Below are 22,104 nucleotides of genomic sequence, written 5' to 3'. Positions count from 1 at the left end.
CATTTTATCATGCTCAACCATACATGCAGCACAAGCTATATTATGAGCATTTGTCACAACACTCTCTACAGCCAGTGCAATTTTTTATTCGCCATTCCAGTAGCATTGTATTGCACCAAAACATCAAGGTGCAATTTCAAGAAACCAGACTTGGACTTTAGTTTCTCCTTCTTCTGGCATTAAGCCAATTGGTTGCCGCTGGGTTTACAAACTCAAACATAAACTAGATGGCACAATTGATAGGTTTAAAGCACGGTTGGTGGCTAAGTGTTTTACTCAAACCGAAGGGCTTGATTATTTCGAAACTTTCTCTCTAATTGTTAAACTTATTACTTTTCACATCCTTTTTGCCTTGGCCACTGCTAGTGATTGGTTTATTCATCAGTTGGATGTTGACAATGCTTTCCTCCATGGAGACTTACATGAAGAGATTTATATGAAGCCTTCACCTGGTCTTTCTCTTCCCCAGCCAAATCTTGTTTGTAAGCTTAACAAATCTCTATATGGTTTAAAATAAAACAATCGTAATTGGAATAAAAAATTAACTTCAGAGCTACTTCTTCTTGGTTACACATAAAGCTTTGCTAACCACTCTCTCTTTGTGAAGAAATTTGCCTCTGATATTACTGCTTTATTGGTTTATGTCGATGATGTGGTTCTCACTAGCAATAACATTGCTGAAATTAATGTTGTAAAAGCTCATCTTCATTCTAGATTTCATATTAAAGATCTTGGCCATATCAAGTATTTTTTGGGCCTTGAAGTTTCTCGTTCTCTTGATAGCTTAGTTTCAATCAAAGGAAATACTGTTTGGACCTCATTTCAAAGGTAGGGATGCTTGGATGTAAACTGGCACCAACGCCATCTGATCCTTCTATCAAACTTCATGTCGACGAGGGAGCTCTTCTATCAGATTCTTCTTCCTTTCGGCGTCTGATTGGACGATTACTTTACTTGACTAATACTAGGCCTAATATTAGTTTTGCTGTCCAACAACTCAACAAGTTTGTTTCTTCTCCGTGTGAACCACATATGCAACAGGCTTTATGGATCATTCGCTACTTGAAAAATGCTCTTGGATATGGCCTTTTGTAAAAATCCAACACCTCTTGCATCAAGTAATTGGTGGTTTGTTCTTTGTTATGTTAACTTATCCTTCTGTATCTGTTGACTATAATGATCATGTATGTTAGGGGAGTAAAAGATATCTCATGTAGTGATTCACAATATTGAAGACAGAATGATAGGTGATAAAAGTTTATTCCAAGGGTTTTATTTCCTTATAGTTTCGTCTTATGTTTATTTCTTTTAGAATAAAGTTTTAAGTTGTAAAAACAAATTTTCAGTTTTGTTTAAAAGCTCAATTTTCTTTTTTTCGAGATTCAAATAAAGGGTTGATTAGCTTTTTTCTTAATATCAATAAAGAGAGTTGCACGTGTTAGACAATACAATGAAATATAAACGTATTAGACGATACATTGGTGAATGTGAGAAGAGCGTTAGACGATTGATTTTAACTTGAATTTTTGAAACCAAAGTAATTATACATGTTAAGTAAGTTATGTGGTGTGTTAAAATGGGTTGCTACAATCAATTTCACACATTTCTTCTATTTGATATACCTCTTAGTTTGTAGAAGAGTAATCGTAGAGTTAACAAAAGTAAAATTCTTAATGTACCAAGTCAATATACATTCCTTATTTTATTTTTATACCTAACATCTGTATATTTTATTGTCATCAACGAAGACAATAGAAAAGTTGCTACATGTTGTGAATCTGAACTCAACCCCACATTGTGATACACAACTTCTTACCATGGAAAGTGCCATAAACAAATTGTAGTACATGTTAAATAGTTGTTAATTGGAAGATAGTAAAAAATATCATAGGAAAGAATCAGAAGAAAAAAAATGATACAAAAGGAGAAGAGTTATGTTTACATAAACTATTAAGGTACTAATTATTTATATCAAATATTTTTTTTATATGTATTTAATCCTTTATTTATAATTATATATAACATAAAACAAGTTTAGGTCTTTCGAGTTTGTTTTATGATTTGTTTGTTTGTAAACAATTTAGCATATGCTTTGTTGTAAATATGTATTATATATTTTTTATTTATTTTTATTCTTGATAAAAAAAAAGAAACTTAAAACAAACTTAGAAGTTAGGGATTTGATGTTTCAATCATAATGTTAGTGATGATTCATAATTTGCATGATGTAGGCCCTCAACACAAAAAACTTTTAAAATATTTAATCAATTATTGCTTTCAAATTCCATGTCAATAATGAGAGACTTCCTCACTAACTCTATAATTGAGTCATTCCTTCGTAATAACAAGGGTTTATACTTAAAAATCAAACAAACATAGCAACAAAGAAAAAAAAATAGAAATAGAGAAAAAGAGAAAAAGAGAACCAAACACAGATACATGGACAGATTTGCTTATTACGGATAACCTTCTCAATTAAATTAATCTAATTAAAAATGTGGAACATGCAAGATATTTTACCAATGTACACTAGAGTTTTAACATTAATTTGGTATGAGAGTTCTAGTGGAAAATTTTCAAAATATTTGACCAATGTACACTAGAGTTCTGGGGAAAACATTAAGAAGAAATTAAACAATCATCACCTTTCCAACCTAAATTCTAAATTCATAGTATAGCCGTCCAAAAACTATCTCAGAGCCACCGTGATGCTTGTTTTAATAAATATGAACAAATATTTTAGACTAACTAAAAATTCTATTTTGACAACTATAGATATGATAAAAATAATCAATTCAATTATTCCTCGGCGGCTATGTATTCATTTATTATTATATTATTGGTGTATTTGTTTGTCTTTGAAAGGATGGTCAAAAGTAATGCAATATATGAATAAATTAAATGAAATTGAGCGTAGTATATAAATCTCTCTACCCGTGTCTTCTTAAGTACCGGTGTGTTTGTTTATTTCTTTATCAGAAAGTACTTTTGTCATAATTAAGGTTCAGTTTCCATGGCTTCAATGTCTCTTAGGTTCTCTCCCAATGTCTGTTCACTCGCAAACGGTACCTATATCAGCAATTACTTTCATATTATATTTCAAAAATAATTTATGTAAAACTTGATTTTTTTTATCATTGCAAGGTTTTTGGTTACTAATACGATTAACGTTGGTAATTGTAGGTGGAAATCTCTGGCGAAGCAAACATTCCAACAAAAAATTTTCCTATGATGGAAGTATGTTTCACATATATTGTTCCTCTTAACACTTTGAAATAATATATATTTTTATTTGATATATCTATTATAGTAATAGAAATATTATTTTTTAAAATTATTTCATGTTTTTGTACCATAAAATTTTAGTTTCCTCATGAATTTGCTCTTGATACCTTTTTAATACACTTTCTACTCTTTTATCAAATAAAAAGTAAAAAGGTGCATGCACTAGTCCAATTTTTTAATACATTTTTAGTTTCAAATGCTGCAGTTGTCACGAGATATAAATATTATTAAATACTGTCGTCATTATTCAGCCTTTTTCCATATTATTTTCCATATAATAAAAAATTTATAATCATAAAATCTGCAATATATAATAGAAAGATTAAGTGGTCAATTCCGAAGTGAAAGGTTAATCAAAGTTATTATACACAAAATACTTAACATATGGAAATTTGCGTTAATTTTTATTTTGTTTCACAAATATTTTGTTCAATGAATAAATTTTAATGTCATTTGGATGTCAAGTGGGAAATGAATTTATTTTTCCAAAAGATATAAAAAATAATTATATGTGGCTTTTTTTGACTTTTCAAAGCACTTAAGGGTATGTACAGCGACCATAATTGACGAACCATGGGAAAAATAAATTGTTCAAAACAGTTTCAACTATTTAAGAAATAATGATTTCTTTGAACATCAAATATTTTGACTTTTGTTGTGCATGGTCATCTATACTGCATGCAATTAACATTTTTGTGTTGTAGGTTCTTTTGCACCAAAAACTTCAATGCACCAAAGGAAAAGTCAAATAGAGTATAACCTTACGAGGTTGCAACAACCGATTATGAAGAATCAGTTCAAAAGTGTTGAAGGAGGGTTAACGAATGAAGAAAACAACAAGAAATATGTACCCAAAGCAATCTCTAAAGAATATTTTGGGTCTGAGGAATCTAGTGCTTCTGAAACAAAAGACATTGTTGGCTCTGTGAAACGCTTCCTTGTTGCCTTATATTGGTTTTGCTATCCTTACACAATGTTTGGTCGGGTAAGTTCAATTTAGTATTCCTTTAATAGATGTAATCCTTAAATGTTATGATTAATATTTAGATAAATTGATTTGTATGAAACATTACTTTGAACAATTCTCTCTTAGAGATTGCAAACAAGTCGGATAATGATAAGATTAATATGCAGTGTGTAACCGAAGACAAATTTAAACGATTATTATATATCAGTGACCATCTTTCAACAAATATTTTGGAAGTGACAAAATCTTTGTATAATTTTTTTTTGAAAATACTATATATATATATAGAATATATTAAAATTTGAAAGATTAAATTAAATTATATAAATGTAAAAAAAAAAAAAGAAACGGGTCCAAGCACCTATGTCACCTTAAGGTCCGCCATCAAATATGTTAATTTCTCACGTTCGATGTTTTTAAGTGAGAAAAAATGTATTATAATATTAAGTCTGTGACAATAAATTATAATTAAACTCATTTTCTAAAATTTTATTTAACTTTGACAGACATTAAGCACAATTGCTGCATCACTCCTAGCAGTGGAAAGACTATCAGATATATCATCTCCTTTATTTTTCATTGGTTTATTCCAGGTGAGACTCCAAATATGTTGTTTTTTATTAAATATTCAATTAAAAGCAATCCTTTAACTTTGTAAATTAATATTTTTTGACATTTTAAAAATGTTTCAGGCTCTGCTACCTTTCATGTTTATGGACTTTTATGTTAATGGCGTGAATCAATTATATGACTATGAAATTGACAAGGTATGAAACTTTTAAACTTTATTGAAGGAAGAACTGATTGCTTGTATTTTATTAATCTCGGCTATTATTTTTTTTCTGCAGATAAACAAACCTTTTCTTCCATTGCCATCTGGGGCATTTTCCTTTACAACTGGTGTAGTTGTTACCGTAGGATCTGCAATCATGGTATTAATCCCTTTTTTACAACAATTTATATTCCCTTTATAGTAAATGAGGGCTTATTGTTTTATTTTGGTTACAGGGTTTCTTGGCTACCTATATGATAGGTTCTTGGCCATTATTTTGGGGTCTTCTATCATTCTTTCTCATATGGAGTGGTTATTCAATCAAGGTGAATTTTTTTAAGGATAATGATATTTTAACTATTAAATTTTGACAATTTTCTCTTACAATTTTAGGTGTCATTATCTAAAATCACGTAATAACATCTAAAGAAAAAAAAGTACATATAGGTGCATTTGATAAGGATGGCTTATAGAACATCCATATCAAATTAAAAAAAGAAAAAGATAAATAGGAATATGAGGAAAAATAAATTCTATTTAACAATATAAATAATATCATGAACTCCTGTCTTTATAAAAGCAATGATAAACACACAATATATATATATATATATATATATATATATATATATATATATATATATATATATATGTAATTCTTGCATTTTTGTTTTCATTTTTCTTCTTGTGGCATCACATATCTCATAAACCTATCACTATTTCGTAACTTTTCAGGGTCCCCTTTTGAGATGGAAGAAAAATCCGCTGCTCGCTGCAACTTGCATATTTTGCAGTTTGGCTCTTATATTTCCCATTTCGTTTTTCTATCACATGAAGGTTTATCCTGTAACATATTATTAATTAAAGTAAGAAAAACATGATGGAAGAGTATTTTTTTAATGAAATGATTTTTGTGATATTGCACAGACTTTTGTGTTGAAGAGAGCTGTTACCTCTCTTAAGCCACTGATGTTCTTTGTTGCATTCACCAGCATATACTCATTGGGTATAGCATTGTTCAAGGTAAATGTTTATTCTTTCTCAAATGATACATTTTTCAAACATCAAACTTTTGGTACAATATGTGACTAGTATAAAATATTTTATTGGATCTTTATACATGTAGGATATACCTGATATTGAAGGAGATAAAGCATTTGGCATCCAATCTTTCTCAACACGTCTAGGTCAAAAAAAGGTATGTTTTTTGAGTAAAACATGTGATGTCTTTTTTGGTAAAACAAATCTATTGATGTTTCTAACGAATTTTCCTTAATTATTAGGTATTTTGGATCTGTGTTTCCATTTTGGAATCTGCTTTTGGAGTTGCCATTCTAGCAGGACTATCATCTTCTCTCCTTTGGGTTAAACTTGTCACGGTAATACACTTTTCAGACTTATATATTGTAATCACGAATAGAGAATAATGTCACCTCTGAGAATTATTTTTCTTTCTTTTTGTCTTTCTTAAATATCATGCTTTGTTTTTTTATTTAATTAGCATAATAGATATATTTAAATCTTTACAATAATGCTTGGAACTTTTTGGGTGTAAAACGTTTAGGGTCTGGGACATGCTGTTCTTGCTTCAATTCTGTGGTACCAGGCCAAATTTGTAGATTTGAGTGACAAAGGTTCTATTAGATCCTACTACATGTTGATTTGGAAGGTAATACTCTTAAATAATGTTTGTAATCTAAGGTAGTTAGTTCATGCTGTGACAAAATTCTGCATCGTTTGAGGAGCAAAACATGTTAGAACGTGATTACTGGGACACATTTTATAGTTATTTTCAAATTGTTTGCCGTATATTCTTGTCTTTTTCTTTGTACAGCGTGAAACATATATTGTATTGATGTTGGGTTTGTTTTTGCAGCTATTGTACGTAGCATACTTCCTCATGCCTTTAATCAGATAAAGATATGCTGTTGAAGATTAAAGCAATGTTCACGATTCATTGAAAAAAGTAAACGAGATTTGTTGCTTCTAAGTTAATAAAACTGTCAAAAGTGTAGATATTTTTTTTTTTTGAAGTAGTTGTTGTATTCTTTCTTATGTGTAACCTGTCTAAATTGGTTATTTGATAAAGTATTGCCATTTATCTAACGGATGTAATGTAAAAAAGAAGACCATTAATGAGATGTAATTTCATTTATTTATATGAATGATATGAACCTTCAACCTTCTATACTGGAATTCTACCTTCTATCTTTCATCTTTGGATCTCTCTATGTTCTGTGTTAATTATATATGGTCATAATAAAGTTATAAAATGAAGTTTTTTTGTCATTAGATTTTGTATTGAACTTAATCCAAAATATGTGTAAAAAAAGTACTACCTCTTGCAAAAAAGTATAATATATTTGACTAGTTCCAACAAAGAAAAACAGTTTTAATGACTAAAATATTTATTTATTATAACCTATAGTACCTATTATTGTAAATAAATTAAACACTAATGCAAAGTATCCATACCACAACGTTAAATAACGACGTTTATGTCACTCGCGTAATAAAACAGCTGTGGCAGCACTATAATTAAATTCAACTTTATAACGATAATTTTCTACATGACCGACCATCGATGAACCGGCAAAATCACAAAAACGACAACGGATTCTTTAGCGGCCATCGTCATATTTCTATTAACTGCGGTTAAGTGAAACAACCGTCGTTATATTTCATGCCAGATTAAAAAGTTTTAACCTTTTCACTTGTCCGCGCATGCAGAGTGTTCTCTTCTCCCTCCCGCCATCGTTGCACAGTTCTCTCCACTAAATCACCAGCCCATTGTCGTCTCACTTCGTCGCCATCACCAACAGTGGTGGATCTTGACGAGAATTATTGGAAGCCAAAATAATATATAAAAAATCTATATATTTAATTTTTGTCATTAATAAAATAAAATTAAATATTTAATTTAGTATAACAATAATTAAAAAAAATCACACATATCTACAAAATTGTCAAAAGAAAATTCAATAATAATCAAATCACACTTAAAATCCAGTTATAAAAAACTCAAAGTACAATATTTTTTTTCTATTTTCATAAAATAAAAAATTAATATACAAGAGGCTGATTAAACAAATATTTTACTATCAAGTGAGACAAAAGAGAATTACTTTCTTCTTTATTTATTCAAGAATGGAAGAAAACCGCTAAAAGATGAGAGCAAAAATAATAGATCTTTTTCTCTTCAGAAACAAAAGAAGATAGGTAAGAACAATTTGTGAGAAACTCAAGACATATAATGAAACTACAACTAAAATTCAGTTATAAAAAAAACACACAGTATAATATTTTTTCTTCTATGTTCATAAAATAAAAAATTAATATAAAACAGACTCATTAAATAAATTATTAAACTAATATTTCACTATCAATTAAGACCAAAGAATTACCTTCTTTTTTTTCCCCTCGAGTGTGGAAGAGAACAAAGGAGAAATAAGAGCAAAAATGATAGATCTTTTTCTCTTCAAAAACAAAAGAAAATAGCTGAGAATGAGATATGAGAACAATTTGTGAGAAACTCAAGACATATAATGGAACCACAATTAAGATTCGGTTATATAAAAAACACACAGTACAATATTTTTTTTTCTATATTCATGAAATAAACAATTAATATAAAAGAGGATCATTAAATAAATTACTAAACTAATATTTCACTATCAATAGAGACCAAAGAATTACCTTCTTCTTTACTTCCATGAGAATGGAAGGAAAAGGACAGAGGATAAATAAGAGCAAAAACAATAGATCTTTTTATCTTCAAAAACAAGAAAAAACAGGTGAGAATGGAATATGAAAACAATTTGTGAGAAACTCAAACCATAATAAATAAATAAATATCTTGATAAATCTTTTTATTCTTTATTTTTATTATGTTTAATTTTATATTTTATTATTTATTAACATTAATTATTATGTTTATAAAAGAAATAAAATATTTTATTTAATTATAATATATTTTTTAATATCTATAATATAAAAAAATTAAAATATATATGATATAAAAAAAATTTAAAACTTTGGGGGGGCCATGCCCCTCCCTGCACCAACAGTGCTCCGCCACTGATCACCACAGTGCACCCCTCCGTTATCTCAGCAACCATCGACACTGCTCCTCGTCACCGCAAAGCTCCTCGTCACCGCACTCCATTCTCCAGCTAGCCAACATTGTCGCTCCAAGTCGTCGCAGCAGTGTGCTCTATTCTTCCTTTGTTCTTGCTACAACCAAACGTTGCCGCTTAGCGTCATCGCCCTTCGTTCTTCTTCCATACTATTCAATCTTTTGGGATGCTGCGAGTTTCCATTGGTGGGTTTTGGGCAACCGTGTCAAACTGTGTTTGTATTATGTAAATTGTATTTTAAATTAGGATGAATTCTTATATAGTGTTTATTTAATTTAATTAGTACTTTTTATTTGTCTGTTTTACTTTGTAATTTGAAATATTTATTAAATGTGTTAGGATTGAGTTTGGAGATGTCTGACCTTCGACAAAGAAAACTAATTGTGACCATTATCTACAAAACATAAATATGGATCAAAGTTGGATTAATTTGCCACTTATAAGTCATGAGTACAAGAGAGGGGTGTACAAAACAGAGTAAGGATGAGGTGTCCTACTATGAATTATTTGAATGGAAGAATATTGGATGTTGCTCAAATATTAGAGAACATATATTTGTGCGATGAAAATTTCTGAAGTATTATACAACATGGACGTGATAAGGTGAATTGTTAGGCATGTCAAGTGTATCCGAAACACATCAATCTATTGAGTGGACAATGGACGATAGATTAAAGGACATGATATGTGATGTCTACAAATGCAGAGACTCCTTTATTGAAGCGGATTATGAAAATATATGTATCAATGAAGAGATTCTGTTATATCCTATAGTTCAACTAACTTCACATGATTATCAACAATATTAAGGTTGATCAATTTCATGACATTAAATGGGTGGATAGAGAAAAACTTTACATAATTGCTTCAGTTATTGAAGGAAATGATTCTTGAAGGGAATACACTACTCGATGAATGTATGAGGCAAAGAAGATACTTTGTTCGATGGGTATGGAATATCGAAAGATTCATGCATGTCCTAATGATTGTATTTTATATAGAAAATAGTCTGCATAGTTAAAAAAATATTCCAAAGTGTAGTTTGTTACATTATAAGGTCAAAGATGGTGATCAAGACAACATTAATGAGGTAACAAAGCACAACCGTCCTTCAAAGGCAATTTGGTATCTACCAATAATTCCAAGGTTTAAAATCCAATTAACATTAAAAACCTTATATGGCATGGTGGGATAAGACCAGGTACTGGGTACTTGCTTCTACCAAAATTCTCATAGTACTTGTACCCAACCAACCTTATCACACAAAGGCGAGGTATTGGATACTGGCTTTTACCAACATTCCCATCGTACTCGACCTCATCTCACCAAGGCTAGGCATTGGGTACTAGCTTTTACCAAGAATCCCATAGTACTCGTACCCGGCCTTATCTCACCAAGGCCAAGTAAGGATATTTGCTTTTACCAAAAATCTCATAGTACCCGTACTCGGCTTTATCCCACTAAGGCCAGGTATTGGGTACTAGCTTTTACCAAGATTCCCATAGTACTTGTACCCAACTTTATCCCACCAAAGTTAGGTAATGGGTACTGGCTTTTTACCAAGATTCCCATCGAACCTATACGCGACCTCATCCCACAAAGGCCAAGTAATAGGTATTGGCTTTTAGAAAAAATCTCATAGTACCCATATCGGGCCTTATCCCACCAAGGACAAGTATTAGGTATTGTCTTTTACCACGATTCCCATAGTACTTGTACCTGACCTAACCCCACTAAGGCCAGGCACATGGTACTGACTTTTACCAGGAATCCCACAACATTCGTACCCGACCTTATCCCACCAACGTCACGTACTAGGTATTGGGTGTTACTAAAAAGCCTATAGTACCCCCTATCTAGCCTTATCCCCCCAAGGACAGGTATTAGGTATTGGCTTTTACAAAAATTTCCTTAGTACTCGTACCCGACCTCATTCCACTAAGACCAGGCACTAGGTATTGACTTTTACCAAGAATTCCATAATATCTATCTCGGACTTATCCCACCAAAGCCAAGTATTGGATACTGTCTTTTACCAAGAATCTCATAATACCCGTATCCGACCTTATCCCACTAAGGCCCAATAATAGGTACTAGCTTTAAGAAAAAATCCTAGAGTACCCATATCCAGCCTTATCCCACCAAGGATAGGTACTGGGTATTACCTTTTACCAAGATTTCCATAGTACTCGTACCAGACCTAATCCTACCAAGGTCAAGCACAGGGTAGTGACTTTTACCCAGATTCCCATAATATTCGTACCCGACCTCATCCCACCAAGGCCATGTACTGGTACTGGCTTTTACAAAAAACCTCATAGTACATGTATCCGACCTTATCCCCCTAGGGAGAGGTACTAGGTATTGCCTTTTACCAAGATTCCAATAGTACTCGTACCTAACCTCATTCCACCAAGGCCAAGCACTATGTATTGGCTTTTATAAAAATTCTCATAGTACCCATACCCGACATCATACCACCAAGGCCTAGGTATTAGGTACTGGCTTTTACCAAGATTCCCATAGTAACCGTCTTAGTGGGATCCACACGTAAAATAATAAGTGTATATATATATATATATATATATATATATATATATATATATATATATATATATATATATATATCACATTATTCAATACATTCATTACACAATTAGTATATTCTGAAATTCTCTGACATCACTAGTGCTAAGTATCAAAATGTCTTTTGTAAGCACCCCTGCATCATGGACAAGGATCGCTAGAAGTGAATAACCTCCAGTTTACGAAGACCAATCGCCAATGGAACCTTAAAGACTTGACAAAGTACAACTTGATCTGATAAGAATAGTACTGAATTCAAATCTATTTCACATTATACAATCAAAACGTATTTTCAAAATGTGCATTTCAAAATATTTTTTCAAATTTCACAATCCATAAATATGTTTTAGATTATAAATTTTAAAATTTCTTTTCAAATAATCTTGATTAAATTATTTATAAATACATTCTTAATCGTACAATATGAAATATATTTTCAAATTGTGAAATTCATAAAAGTATTATTTATAGATTACATAATCTAAAAATTTATTTTGAATTCACATAATCAGAAAACACATTCAAAATTATATAAACTAAAAATTCATTTTGAATTCACATAATCCGGAAACACATTCCAAATTATATAAACCTAAAATCCAGAAATATATTCCAAAGTAATTTAAAATTTATTTTCGAACATGATAATCCATAATCGTATTTTATAGCATATCTTCAAATTCCACCGACCAAAAAAATAAAGCATAGTATTTAAGACCATTCTAACACCCATAGAGATACAAGAAACACGGGTGAGAAAAAGAAATTGCCTTATCCTGGTCAGTCAGTAAAAGCAGGCTGTCTTAAAAGTTTTGGAAATCCTGAAATTGGACTCTATCCTAATATTTAAAACAAACGCACAATTTTAACATTTCAAAATATTATATTATGAATGTATTTTAACAAAATAAAGCACAAAAATTAATGAAAGACTGGTGCAAATTTGTGGACAAATCTTCCCGGTCCTTTACAGAGCATAGCATCTCCTTAAATAGGTGTTGTACATGACTCAGAAAAAAGTAGCATAATTACAAGGTTTGCAGTAACCATAACAAACAACTGTAACCTTACATTCATTCACCATCTTTTAACCTTGATTTTTCTTCTTTTCAACTTTCCCTTTACAAAAGTATTTACATAATAAGAATTTGTTCAATAAGCGTTTAGTTAAGCTTTTAACGGAAGCACCCCTCAAGTCCTCCATGGATTCCACTCGAGGTGAGATTGACCCAACAGCACATAAAGATTCATAACTAGGAACATTCATATTTGGTGCATGATTGTGCTCTACTTTTTCATCAATTGCCTCATATATCACTAGTGTAGATTTGATATTTTACCTCGCCTTATAGGCTTCGGTTATAGCGGAACCGAAGCATATAAGGAGGCGGTGGCAATTTTGCAATTTCATCAACCTATATTGCTTCGGTTCTACAAACAACCGGTGCCGTAAGCAGTTTTAGGCCTCAGTTCATTAAGAACCGAAGCCTATTAGGTAGCCTAGAAATGAAAATTTTAAAATTGCCACCAGCGAAAACACATTTGGCCTCGGGTGCTTTTGGACCGAGGCAATATTGGGGTGTTTTAGGCCTCGGTTGAAATAGAACCGAAGCCTATAAGGTAGCCCAGAAATGAAAATTTTAAAATTGCCACCAGCAAAAACACATTTGGCCTCGAGTGCTTTTGGACCGAGGCAATATTGGGGTGTTTTAGGCCTCGGTTGAAATAGAACCGAAGCCTATAACCCTGCCCAAAAACCCTAATTTAATAATTTCATCAGCGCCGCCCCCTTTGGCTTCGGGTCCCCTTTCACCGAGGCCATTGAGCCACTTTAGGCCTCGGTTCTTTAAATAACCGAGGCCATAAAGCCTGTTAAAATCCCCAATTCGCGAATCTCGATCATTATTCATCTTCTTCCCCAATTCTCTCTGCACGAACGCTACGCCACCCTCTGCCACCACTAGTTCCGACGTTGTCGCCGACCAGCTGCCGTCGTCGTCCGTGGGTTTTCGTCGCCTCCATCTCCTCATCCATTTCTCTCTACCGCTCCATTTCTCTTCAAGCCACCTGCACCTCCATCAGACCAACCACCATTCACGAAGCCATTGCAGCACCTCATCCACGAAAAACGTAGCAGGTCCACCATGCCTCGAAAGAGAAGAACGAAACCTCCACTGCAGCGCTTAGAGTCGAATGAAATGCAGCCCACCACCGCGCTTGGAGTCGAACACCTTTGACGAAGCACTCTTCCATGTTCACACGAAGCCTCTCCGGAGAGTCTACCTCATGCAACTACATCATCAAGACAGATCTACATAAACGGCGTTCACACAGCCAACTAAAACACGCATCTGGCAGATCTGGAACGTTGGGAAGTAGATTTGGAATGTCGGGAAGCAGATCTGGAATGCCGGGAAGTAGATCTGGAAAACAGATCTATAGCTTCGGTTCAGGTGTGACCGGAGCAGAAAAACACCACTATGGCTTCGGTGGACAACCGAGGCCAAAAATCAACCCTTTTGGCCTCATCCCAATATGCCTCGGTTCTAAAACCGGGGCAGAATATCAAAAACAACCGGAGCCAAAAGCCCTTACTGCACTAGTGTATAAGATAAATTGTCGTCTTGTTAACCATTATTGTGCTCCAGAAAACAACAACAATTTGTGTTGACAAACAAGTCTCTCTAGATAAACACTTTTTGTATTCAGATTTGTTGTGTATTGAAATGAAGCACTACATGATCCTTTTATAGGCCTTTGGACATGACCTTTCAACTACATTCATTAAATATAACTACTACCTAACTCACAATTAATACAACAACTTCCAACTACTCACATTTAAGTTTACCTAACACCAACTACCCACATTTAAGTTTACCTAACAAAATCCCCCCGTAAACTTAAATGATCTTCTTGTCCTTCATTTCGAGTATCATCTTATTGTTCTCGAACAGAGAGGATGGCAGCGGCTTTGTAAACATATATGCAGCTTGTGCTTGACTTTCGACGTGCTCTAACTCTACATTTCCTTGAATGACTTCCAAACCAAGGAAATACTTCATAAGACCTAAGTCGGTCATCTCAAACTCCTTCTTCATCACTTCTTTAAATGCTTCAATTAGCTTAACATTATTCCCCGTGAAGATAAGATCATCGACATAGAGGGCAATGAACATCACATCTTCTCCTTTCTTCTTTATGTAAAGAGCATGTTCATAAGGGCACTGCTCATACCCATTCTTCTTGAGGTAAGTGTCGATTCTTTCATTCCATGCTCGTGGAGCTTGCTTCAGGCCATAAAGTGCCTTCTTCAATCTTAGGACTTTCTTTTCTTTGCCTCTTCACATTTATCCAAGTGGTTGTTCAACATATACTTTCTCTTCCAAGACTCCATTAAGAAATGCTGACTTCACATCCATCTGCAAGATTGTCCATCTGTGTTGAGCAGCTAAGGAAATCAGCAACCTGATTGTTTCCATCCTTGTCACTAGAGCAAATACTTCATCATAGTTTATTTCTTCCCTTTGCTTGTACCCCTTCACTACGAGTCGAGCTTTATATCTCTCAACTTCTCCTTCAGCGTTTGTTTTCTTCTTGTACACCCACTTTACGCCAATAGGCCGAGCTCCTTTGGGCAGATCGGTTAGCTTCCATGTGTTGTTGCGTTCGATTGCTCCGATATCTTCATTCATTGCCATTTGCCACTTTTCCTCCTGCACGACCTCTTCAAAGCTCAAGTCTTCCGAATCTGCCAAGAAACATACAACATGTACTTCATTAGTCGAGTTGTATATGTCTTGCAAGCTTCGCACTCTAGGATGTAGAGGTTCATCTTCTTCATCAGAAGTCTCATGATCTCTCACAACTGGTGGTGTATCTACTTCCAAGCTTCTAGACTCCTTCTCCGAGTTGTTCCACTTCCACTCGCTCTCTTCATCAACTTGAACATATCGGCTCATAATCACCTTCTTTGTTATTGGGTTGAACAACCTATACGCCTTGGTTTTTTCATCGTACTCAATAAACACGTACTTCTTGCTCCGATCTTCAAGTTTGGTCCTTTGTTGAGCTGGAACATGACCATAAGCAATGCTGCCAAACACTTTGAGGTGAGACACACTCGGCTTTCTTCCACTCCAGACTTCTTGCGGTGTTTTCTCGTTCACCTTAGCATGTGGACATCTATTTTGCATATAGATGGCACATTGCATTGCTTCTGCCCAGAACTCCTTAGGCACGTTCTTGCTTTTCAACATTGTACGAACCATGTCAAGTATGGTTTGATTTTTCCTCTCAGCTACTCCATTCTGTTGGGGTGAGTATGGTGCTGTTAGAAATCTCCTTATTCCTTGCTCCTCACAATACTTCATGAGCTCGGATGAGATGAACTCACCTCCTCGGTCAGACCTAACAGATTTGATAGGCATGCCGGTCTCCTTTTCAACCATTGCTTTGAACCTTTTAAACACTTAGGACACCTCGGATTTCTCTTTCAAAAAATACACCCATGTTTTTCTTGAAAAATCATCTATGAAAGAAATGAAATACCTTTTCCCACTGAAAGATTCAGGGGTAATTGGTCCACAAATGTCTGTGTGAATTAATCTAAGTTGTTCCTTTGCCCGGTACTCGGCAGTCCTCAGAAATGAGGTCCTTGGATGCTTCCCGAGCACGCACTCTTCACAGAATTTCTTTTCAAACTCCACCGTCGGGAGTCCTCGAACCATCTCCTTTTTCACCAACTCGGCTAGTCCACCAAAATGCAAGTGGCCAAAACGGAAGTGCCACATCATAGCTTCATCCTTCACATCAAGTTTCAAGCACCTCTCTTGGACTATTTTCAAGTCCAGCTTGTATATCCTGTTCTTCTTCATCTCTACTCGGACAATCAATCGATCTGACTTATCTTTCAAGTATAGTACTCGGTCTTTCATCAGAACCGAGTAGCCTTTCTCCATCAGTTGGCCCATGCTCAATATTTTGCTTTTGAGATCGGGTACATAGTACACATCTCTGATTTCTCCAACTTGGTTGTTTTCTGCAGGTACCAGATTGTACCCCGGCCTTTTACTGCCACCTTTGATGCATCTCCAAATGATACGTGTCCAGCGTCAACTTTGGTGAGCTCCTTAAAAAGATTCTCGTCCCCACACATGTGGTTGCTTGCTCCTGTATCAAGGTACCAAACTGAGTTGTTAGAACAACTCGGACTTAGCTCGGCACCTGATCTCCTAGACATCATCAATATTCCTTCTTCCTCAACATCCTCAGAAAGGAAGTTCGTTTCCTTCTTGCTTTCAGATCGATAGTCCTTCGCGAAATGTCCAACCTTCCCACAATTGTAATATTTGACTCCTGAATAGCAGTCTTTAGCAAAATGATCGTACTTACCACATTTGAAGCACTCAATTCCTGAGTTGTTCGAATGACCTCCTCGGCCTCTACCACCACGACCTCCACCTTGTCCTCGACCACACCAATTTTGTTGGCCGACCTGTTCTTGACCTTTTTCATATCCTCTGCCTCTACCACCTCGGCCTCGAGTGTTCTGAGTATAAGGAACCTTCTTCTCCCTAATGGTTGCCTTTGCTTGGAGTGCTTGATCAAGGGACTCCTCCTTCTTCTTCCTTCTCTGCTGCTCATGCGCTTCAAGCGACCAGCAAGCTCTTCCACCGAGAGCGCTGTCAAGTCCTTGGATTCCTCTATTGCATAAACTATATTCTCGAAGTCGTCGGTTAACGACCTTAAGATTTTCTCCACCACTCGGCAAGCAGGCAGTGTCTCTCTCAACTCGGGAGACGTACTCGGCAACCCCTTCATCTTCCTTCATCCTCATCCTTTCAAGCTCGCCTCTGAGAGTTTGAAGCCGAACTTGCTTGACATGGTTATCCCCTTTTTAAGCCTTCTCCAAAATATCCCACGCTTCTTTTGAAGACATAACATTTGCTATCTTCTCAAAGTCGGACTCATCAACAGCTCGGTATAGCACGTACAAAGCCGTTTTGTCCTTTGCTCGTGTTGCTTTTAACGTAGCAATCTGAGCTTTTTCAAATATCCTCTGGTTCTTGGTGCCCATTTTCGACCACCTCCCATACTTCTTGGGAACCAAGGAGAGCCTTCATTTGAAGACTCCAATTATCATAGCTGACGCCTTTTGATAACTTCGGCAGGGGCATGCTGTTAGCTAAGCTGGCCATCTCGATCAAACTCTCTAACTCACTCAAACACTCAGGCTCTCAAGCTCTGATGCCAATTTATTGACAAACAAGTCTCTATGGATAAACACTCTTTGTATTCAGATTTGTTGTGTATTGAAATGAAGCACTACATGGTCCTTTTATAGGCCTTTGGACATGACCCTTCAACTACATTCATTAAATATAACTACTACCTAACTCACAATTAATACAACAACTTCCAACTACCCACATTTAAGTTTACCTAACACCAACTACCCACATTTAAGTTTACCTAACAATTTGCACCTTGTTTCCAGCCTCAAATTTTTGATAATACCCTTTGCCACTCATCTTCAAATGATGCTAACGCAGTTCTCTTATAAAGCTGAATGGTGCTCTTTGTATGATTTATCACCAACAAATTTTTCAAGCCATCTGATGTTATATTGTTAGAGGAAGAATAATGGATATGGCACATCATTGTCTTCAAGTTACGCCCATTCACTTGAGGAATTTCAAAAGTCACAAAAGAACCTTCGCTGTTGAAGGTTAACCAATCTGGATAACAATCTCCAGGTAGCAAACAATCACCACCATCACTTGTAGTCATACTCTGTAAAAATCAAGATATATATGCTAAAAGTTCATCAATCGATGCCTCAATACCGCCTTATAATAAATTCAACAACCTATGTATAACAAGATAATAACTCATTTTATCATTAATTGAAATTATGATCTTTTGCCAAAAAGTAAGCGATGATGACTTGCATGAAAGAAGTAAATTGTTAAAAAGATTCAATGTTATGCATAAGAATATCATATTATTAGTCTCTTTCTTGAATTTAATCCGATGGTAACTTTTAATGGCAGAATATATGATGGTAGTTAAAAAATCTGTTGTATGATAATTTTAAAGTAGTGTGAGTAAAATATCATCTATAAATTTTTAAGTTGACAGCGTATAATACTATACACTTGCACATATAATTGATGTATTAAATTCAACTGCCAAAAAGTATGTAGATTTTCTAACCTGAATTTTTGACAAATATTTATATCATAAAAATATTACAATTAGATGCATTTAAGAGAGTAAGAGAAAGAAAGGAACCTGTAAAATTCTCCGTTTCAGAATGTGAGATTTCCCAACTCCACTACAACAAAAACAATTTTTACTAGAGGTTATTTATGGCATTTCCGGGGGTTTTAACCCCCGTTAAAGGAGTTTCCGGCAGTTTGTTTTTCTCCTAGAAAAATCAGCGTCGTTAACAGATTACTGACGGTTTTCACTAACCCCTAGTAAAGCAGCACTTACCAGCGGTTTTGAAACCCCTGGTAATTACCGACGGTTTCAAACTCTGGTAATTACCGGCGGTTTCAAAACCTTTGGTAATTACCGACGGTTTCAAACCCCTAGTAATTATTGGCGGTTTCGAAACCCTTGGTAATTACAGGCGGTTTCGAAACCCCTAGTAATCCCTGGTATTTATCTAAGATTTTAAAACCCCTAGTACCTATTTCTTGTATGTAGTTTTAAATCCTTTATACGGTATAATAGTATTGAAAGTTCATTTTTTACCCCTACAATGCAATTCATTATTTATTGATGTTTTTACTTTTTAAATTCCCTTAATTTTATTTATTATACTTTTTAATGCATATAATTCATAAAACATATGATATGAAAAAATTCTAACATTTAGATATTTGTTTATAACTAGATATAACATTCATAAAAACAAGGAACGTAGTCTATAAGTTCAAAGTAAATAATAAAGTTTAAACGTTCAAACTACTGAAATATTACAATATATTTGTTATACTTGTTATAAAGTCAAATCAAATGAAAGTCTAATAAGATTCTTCTGTATCAATCTTGATCTGAGTCATTTGTTTCTCCATTTGGTTAATGTTTTCTTCATCTTCAGGTGGTCTTTAAAAAATAAGACAAACACATATGTTAGTATCAGGTAATATGTAAAGTCAAAGCTCATAACACATTGATAATATATATAATATAATATTTGACAGTTTTTTTCTGAGTAGATGGTTTTATAAGCCGCCACCTTTGACCGTTAATAAAACATAGTATTGACCAAAGAATTCATCTCATTACATAATTACATAAGTGTGGTGAAATAGCTCCAACTATTAATTGATTTCAATATAAAGTGTAACAGGTAAACCAAATTTTAAGATTCTAAGACTATGTGAATGTTTACTGTTTTATCTAAAAACATATTTGAATGTTTACTGTTTTATCTAAAAACATATTTGAATGTTTGGGTGCAGCCTGCAAATGAAGGATCTTTTGACTTTGCTTTCATGTAAGTAACAAATGTTTACTTTGTTCTCCATAAACAGTTTATGCAGAATAAGTTTTTTGACACTTTGGTATTGTTGGTGGGTGGAACCAGGAGTGTGTTGTATACTCTGTAGCTGAGTTTTCGGGAGCAATTGCAGCTCATCACAGAAACTCAGAAGATGAAGACACAGGTTTTTCATTTGTAAATTGCACAATGAAAGGAACTGGTAGTGTTTTTCTTGGGAGAGCATGTATATTTTGTTCTTATTTTTATTTTACTACTTCTATTAAAGGTCCCTGGAAGTTCTGCAGAGTCTGCAACAAATGCATAAAATGCATGAATGATTCTTGTCTAAGATCAGAAGCCAAGAAATTAATTCCTACTTGGAAATCACCTTATCCTTGAGTTTCTTTGGTTGAACTGATATAGGTTTAAAATTACATGAACTTGTGATTGTTGAGATATTATGTGCTCTTAAAAAAATGCACGAATGATTATTTTGATAGTTTATATATATAAGTTGATTTTGTCTGTGTAAGTTTTTCATATTATTACCAAATCATCATGTAATACTGTCACAATCAATGGTACCAGACTTAAAACCAAAGTCAAAAAGGGTTTCATTGTCTTTCTGACATTAATATCGTCTAAACTTCAAGCAACAACATCCAGCCATTGCTAAGTCATAAGGGTGAGATTTATATGTAAAATGACCGACCCATCATTGAGAATGAATAAGTTATTTGCTTTGCTCGTAATCCTAAGCTTTAAGAGAGGCTATTGAAGCTGCTCCTCAACAAGAACATGAGAAACTAAGGCTGCATCAAGCCAAGCTTGATAATCTTCAAGCTGAATACAAAGTCATGATGCAAAATTGTACTGAATCCATAGAAACATAAAATATGCAGAAAAATAGCATTGGATTATGGAAAAGAGAATTGAATCAAAACAAGTGCGGAAATAAGAATCCAAAAATCAAAAATAACAAAGGTTGTCATTTGTATCCTCAAATCCCTCAAAAGGCTCCAAGATAGGTTGGTATATAAAGATATAGGAAATGCATAAAATCTTTGGGTATGGTGGTGCTAACTAATGCTATCATATCTATCGTTAAATAAAAAAGTGGTAAATATCTCATGTAGATATTTTGAAAAACTGTTCCAAACCTGGATTCAATGATGGAATTAGGATTTATTACTACCAGGTGAAGATGAATATAAAAAGATGGAGGAAATAGTGTGATTAAAATCCACTCAACAAGGTAATGGAAGCACAATTTTAGAGGTTGTAGCTTGCAACATACCTTTAGGAATGGAATAGTTAGATCAGGATGCTGATGTCTACCCAGTATTTCAAGTTCCATTGACACACATTGCAAAAGAAGAATTATCGCAGCATAGCCAACAATGAGGAAGGTAGTTTGCTTAAAATGGCAATAAGAGGCCATGGTCATACTGGTTCCTCAAGAAGAGGCAAAATCTTGTGAGCCACTCCTATGTAGGACGGCATGGATGCTAGCACATTTGGCACATGATGATTTAGGTCCAAATGACGTAATTGTCGGCATATTGAATCAACCACATAGTCTGCATTTTCCAAAACTAACTGCCCAACCTACATATATATATATATATATATATATATATATATATATATATATATATATATATATATATATATATATATATATATATATATAAAAGATAGCAATAAATAATAATCATTGAAAAATTATAAAATTAACAAAGACCATGACTAACAGTTGGAAAGCCAGATGTGGTTGAAAGTATATGCAAGACAGAATCTGCTGAATTTCTAACTCTGTAATTTGAAGAACTAAGATTCTCCAGCAATAAATAAAGTGAAG

At 34.0% G+C, this 22,104-nt stretch overlaps 2 protein-coding genes and 1 long non-coding RNA gene across 3 annotated transcripts; 2 read left to right on the top strand and 1 right to left on the bottom strand.

Annotated features, from left to right (window-relative positions):
- Positions 1 to 2,958: 2,958 nt before the first annotated feature.
- On the top strand, positions 2,959 to 7,189 carry LOC114167335 (glycinol 4-dimethylallyltransferase-like). The gene is made up of 13 exons (XM_028052395.2): positions 2,959 to 3,065; positions 3,184 to 3,237; positions 3,990 to 4,270; positions 4,759 to 4,845; positions 4,945 to 5,019; positions 5,101 to 5,184; positions 5,261 to 5,350; positions 5,760 to 5,861; positions 5,952 to 6,047; positions 6,151 to 6,222; positions 6,308 to 6,403; positions 6,589 to 6,693; positions 6,901 to 7,189. The coding sequence occupies exons 1-13, from the start codon at positions 3,014 to 3,016 to the stop codon at positions 6,940 to 6,942; spliced, it is 1,236 nt and encodes a 411-aa protein (XP_027908196.2). The 5' UTR covers positions 2,959 to 3,013; the 3' UTR covers positions 6,943 to 7,189.
- A 9,532-nt stretch (positions 7,190 to 16,721) lies between these two features.
- LOC146882183 (uncharacterized) lies at positions 16,722 to 17,585 on the bottom strand. Its single transcript, XM_085667311.1, has one exon. The coding sequence runs from the start codon at positions 17,583 to 17,585 to the stop codon at positions 16,722 to 16,724; it is 864 nt and encodes a 287-aa protein (XP_085523437.1).
- Positions 17,586 to 18,344: 759 nt separating this feature from the next.
- On the top strand, positions 18,345 to 20,967 carry LOC114166448 (uncharacterized). Its single transcript, XR_014985439.1, has 3 exons — positions 18,345 to 18,504; positions 20,224 to 20,258; positions 20,349 to 20,967. It is a non-coding gene; the product is annotated as an uncharacterized LOC114166448 (long non-coding RNA).
- Positions 20,968 to 22,104: the final 1,137 nt, after the last annotated feature.

The sequence above is a fragment of the Vigna unguiculata genome, chromosome 10 (genome assembly GCF_037176805.1).
Source record: "Vigna unguiculata cultivar grain cowpea cultivar isolate G323 ecotype 2 chromosome 10, ASM3717680v1, whole genome shotgun sequence".
NCBI classification, from domain to species: Eukaryota; Viridiplantae; Streptophyta; class Magnoliopsida; order Fabales; family Fabaceae; genus Vigna; species Vigna unguiculata.
This window is presented reverse-complemented; position numbering and strand designations above follow the sequence as displayed.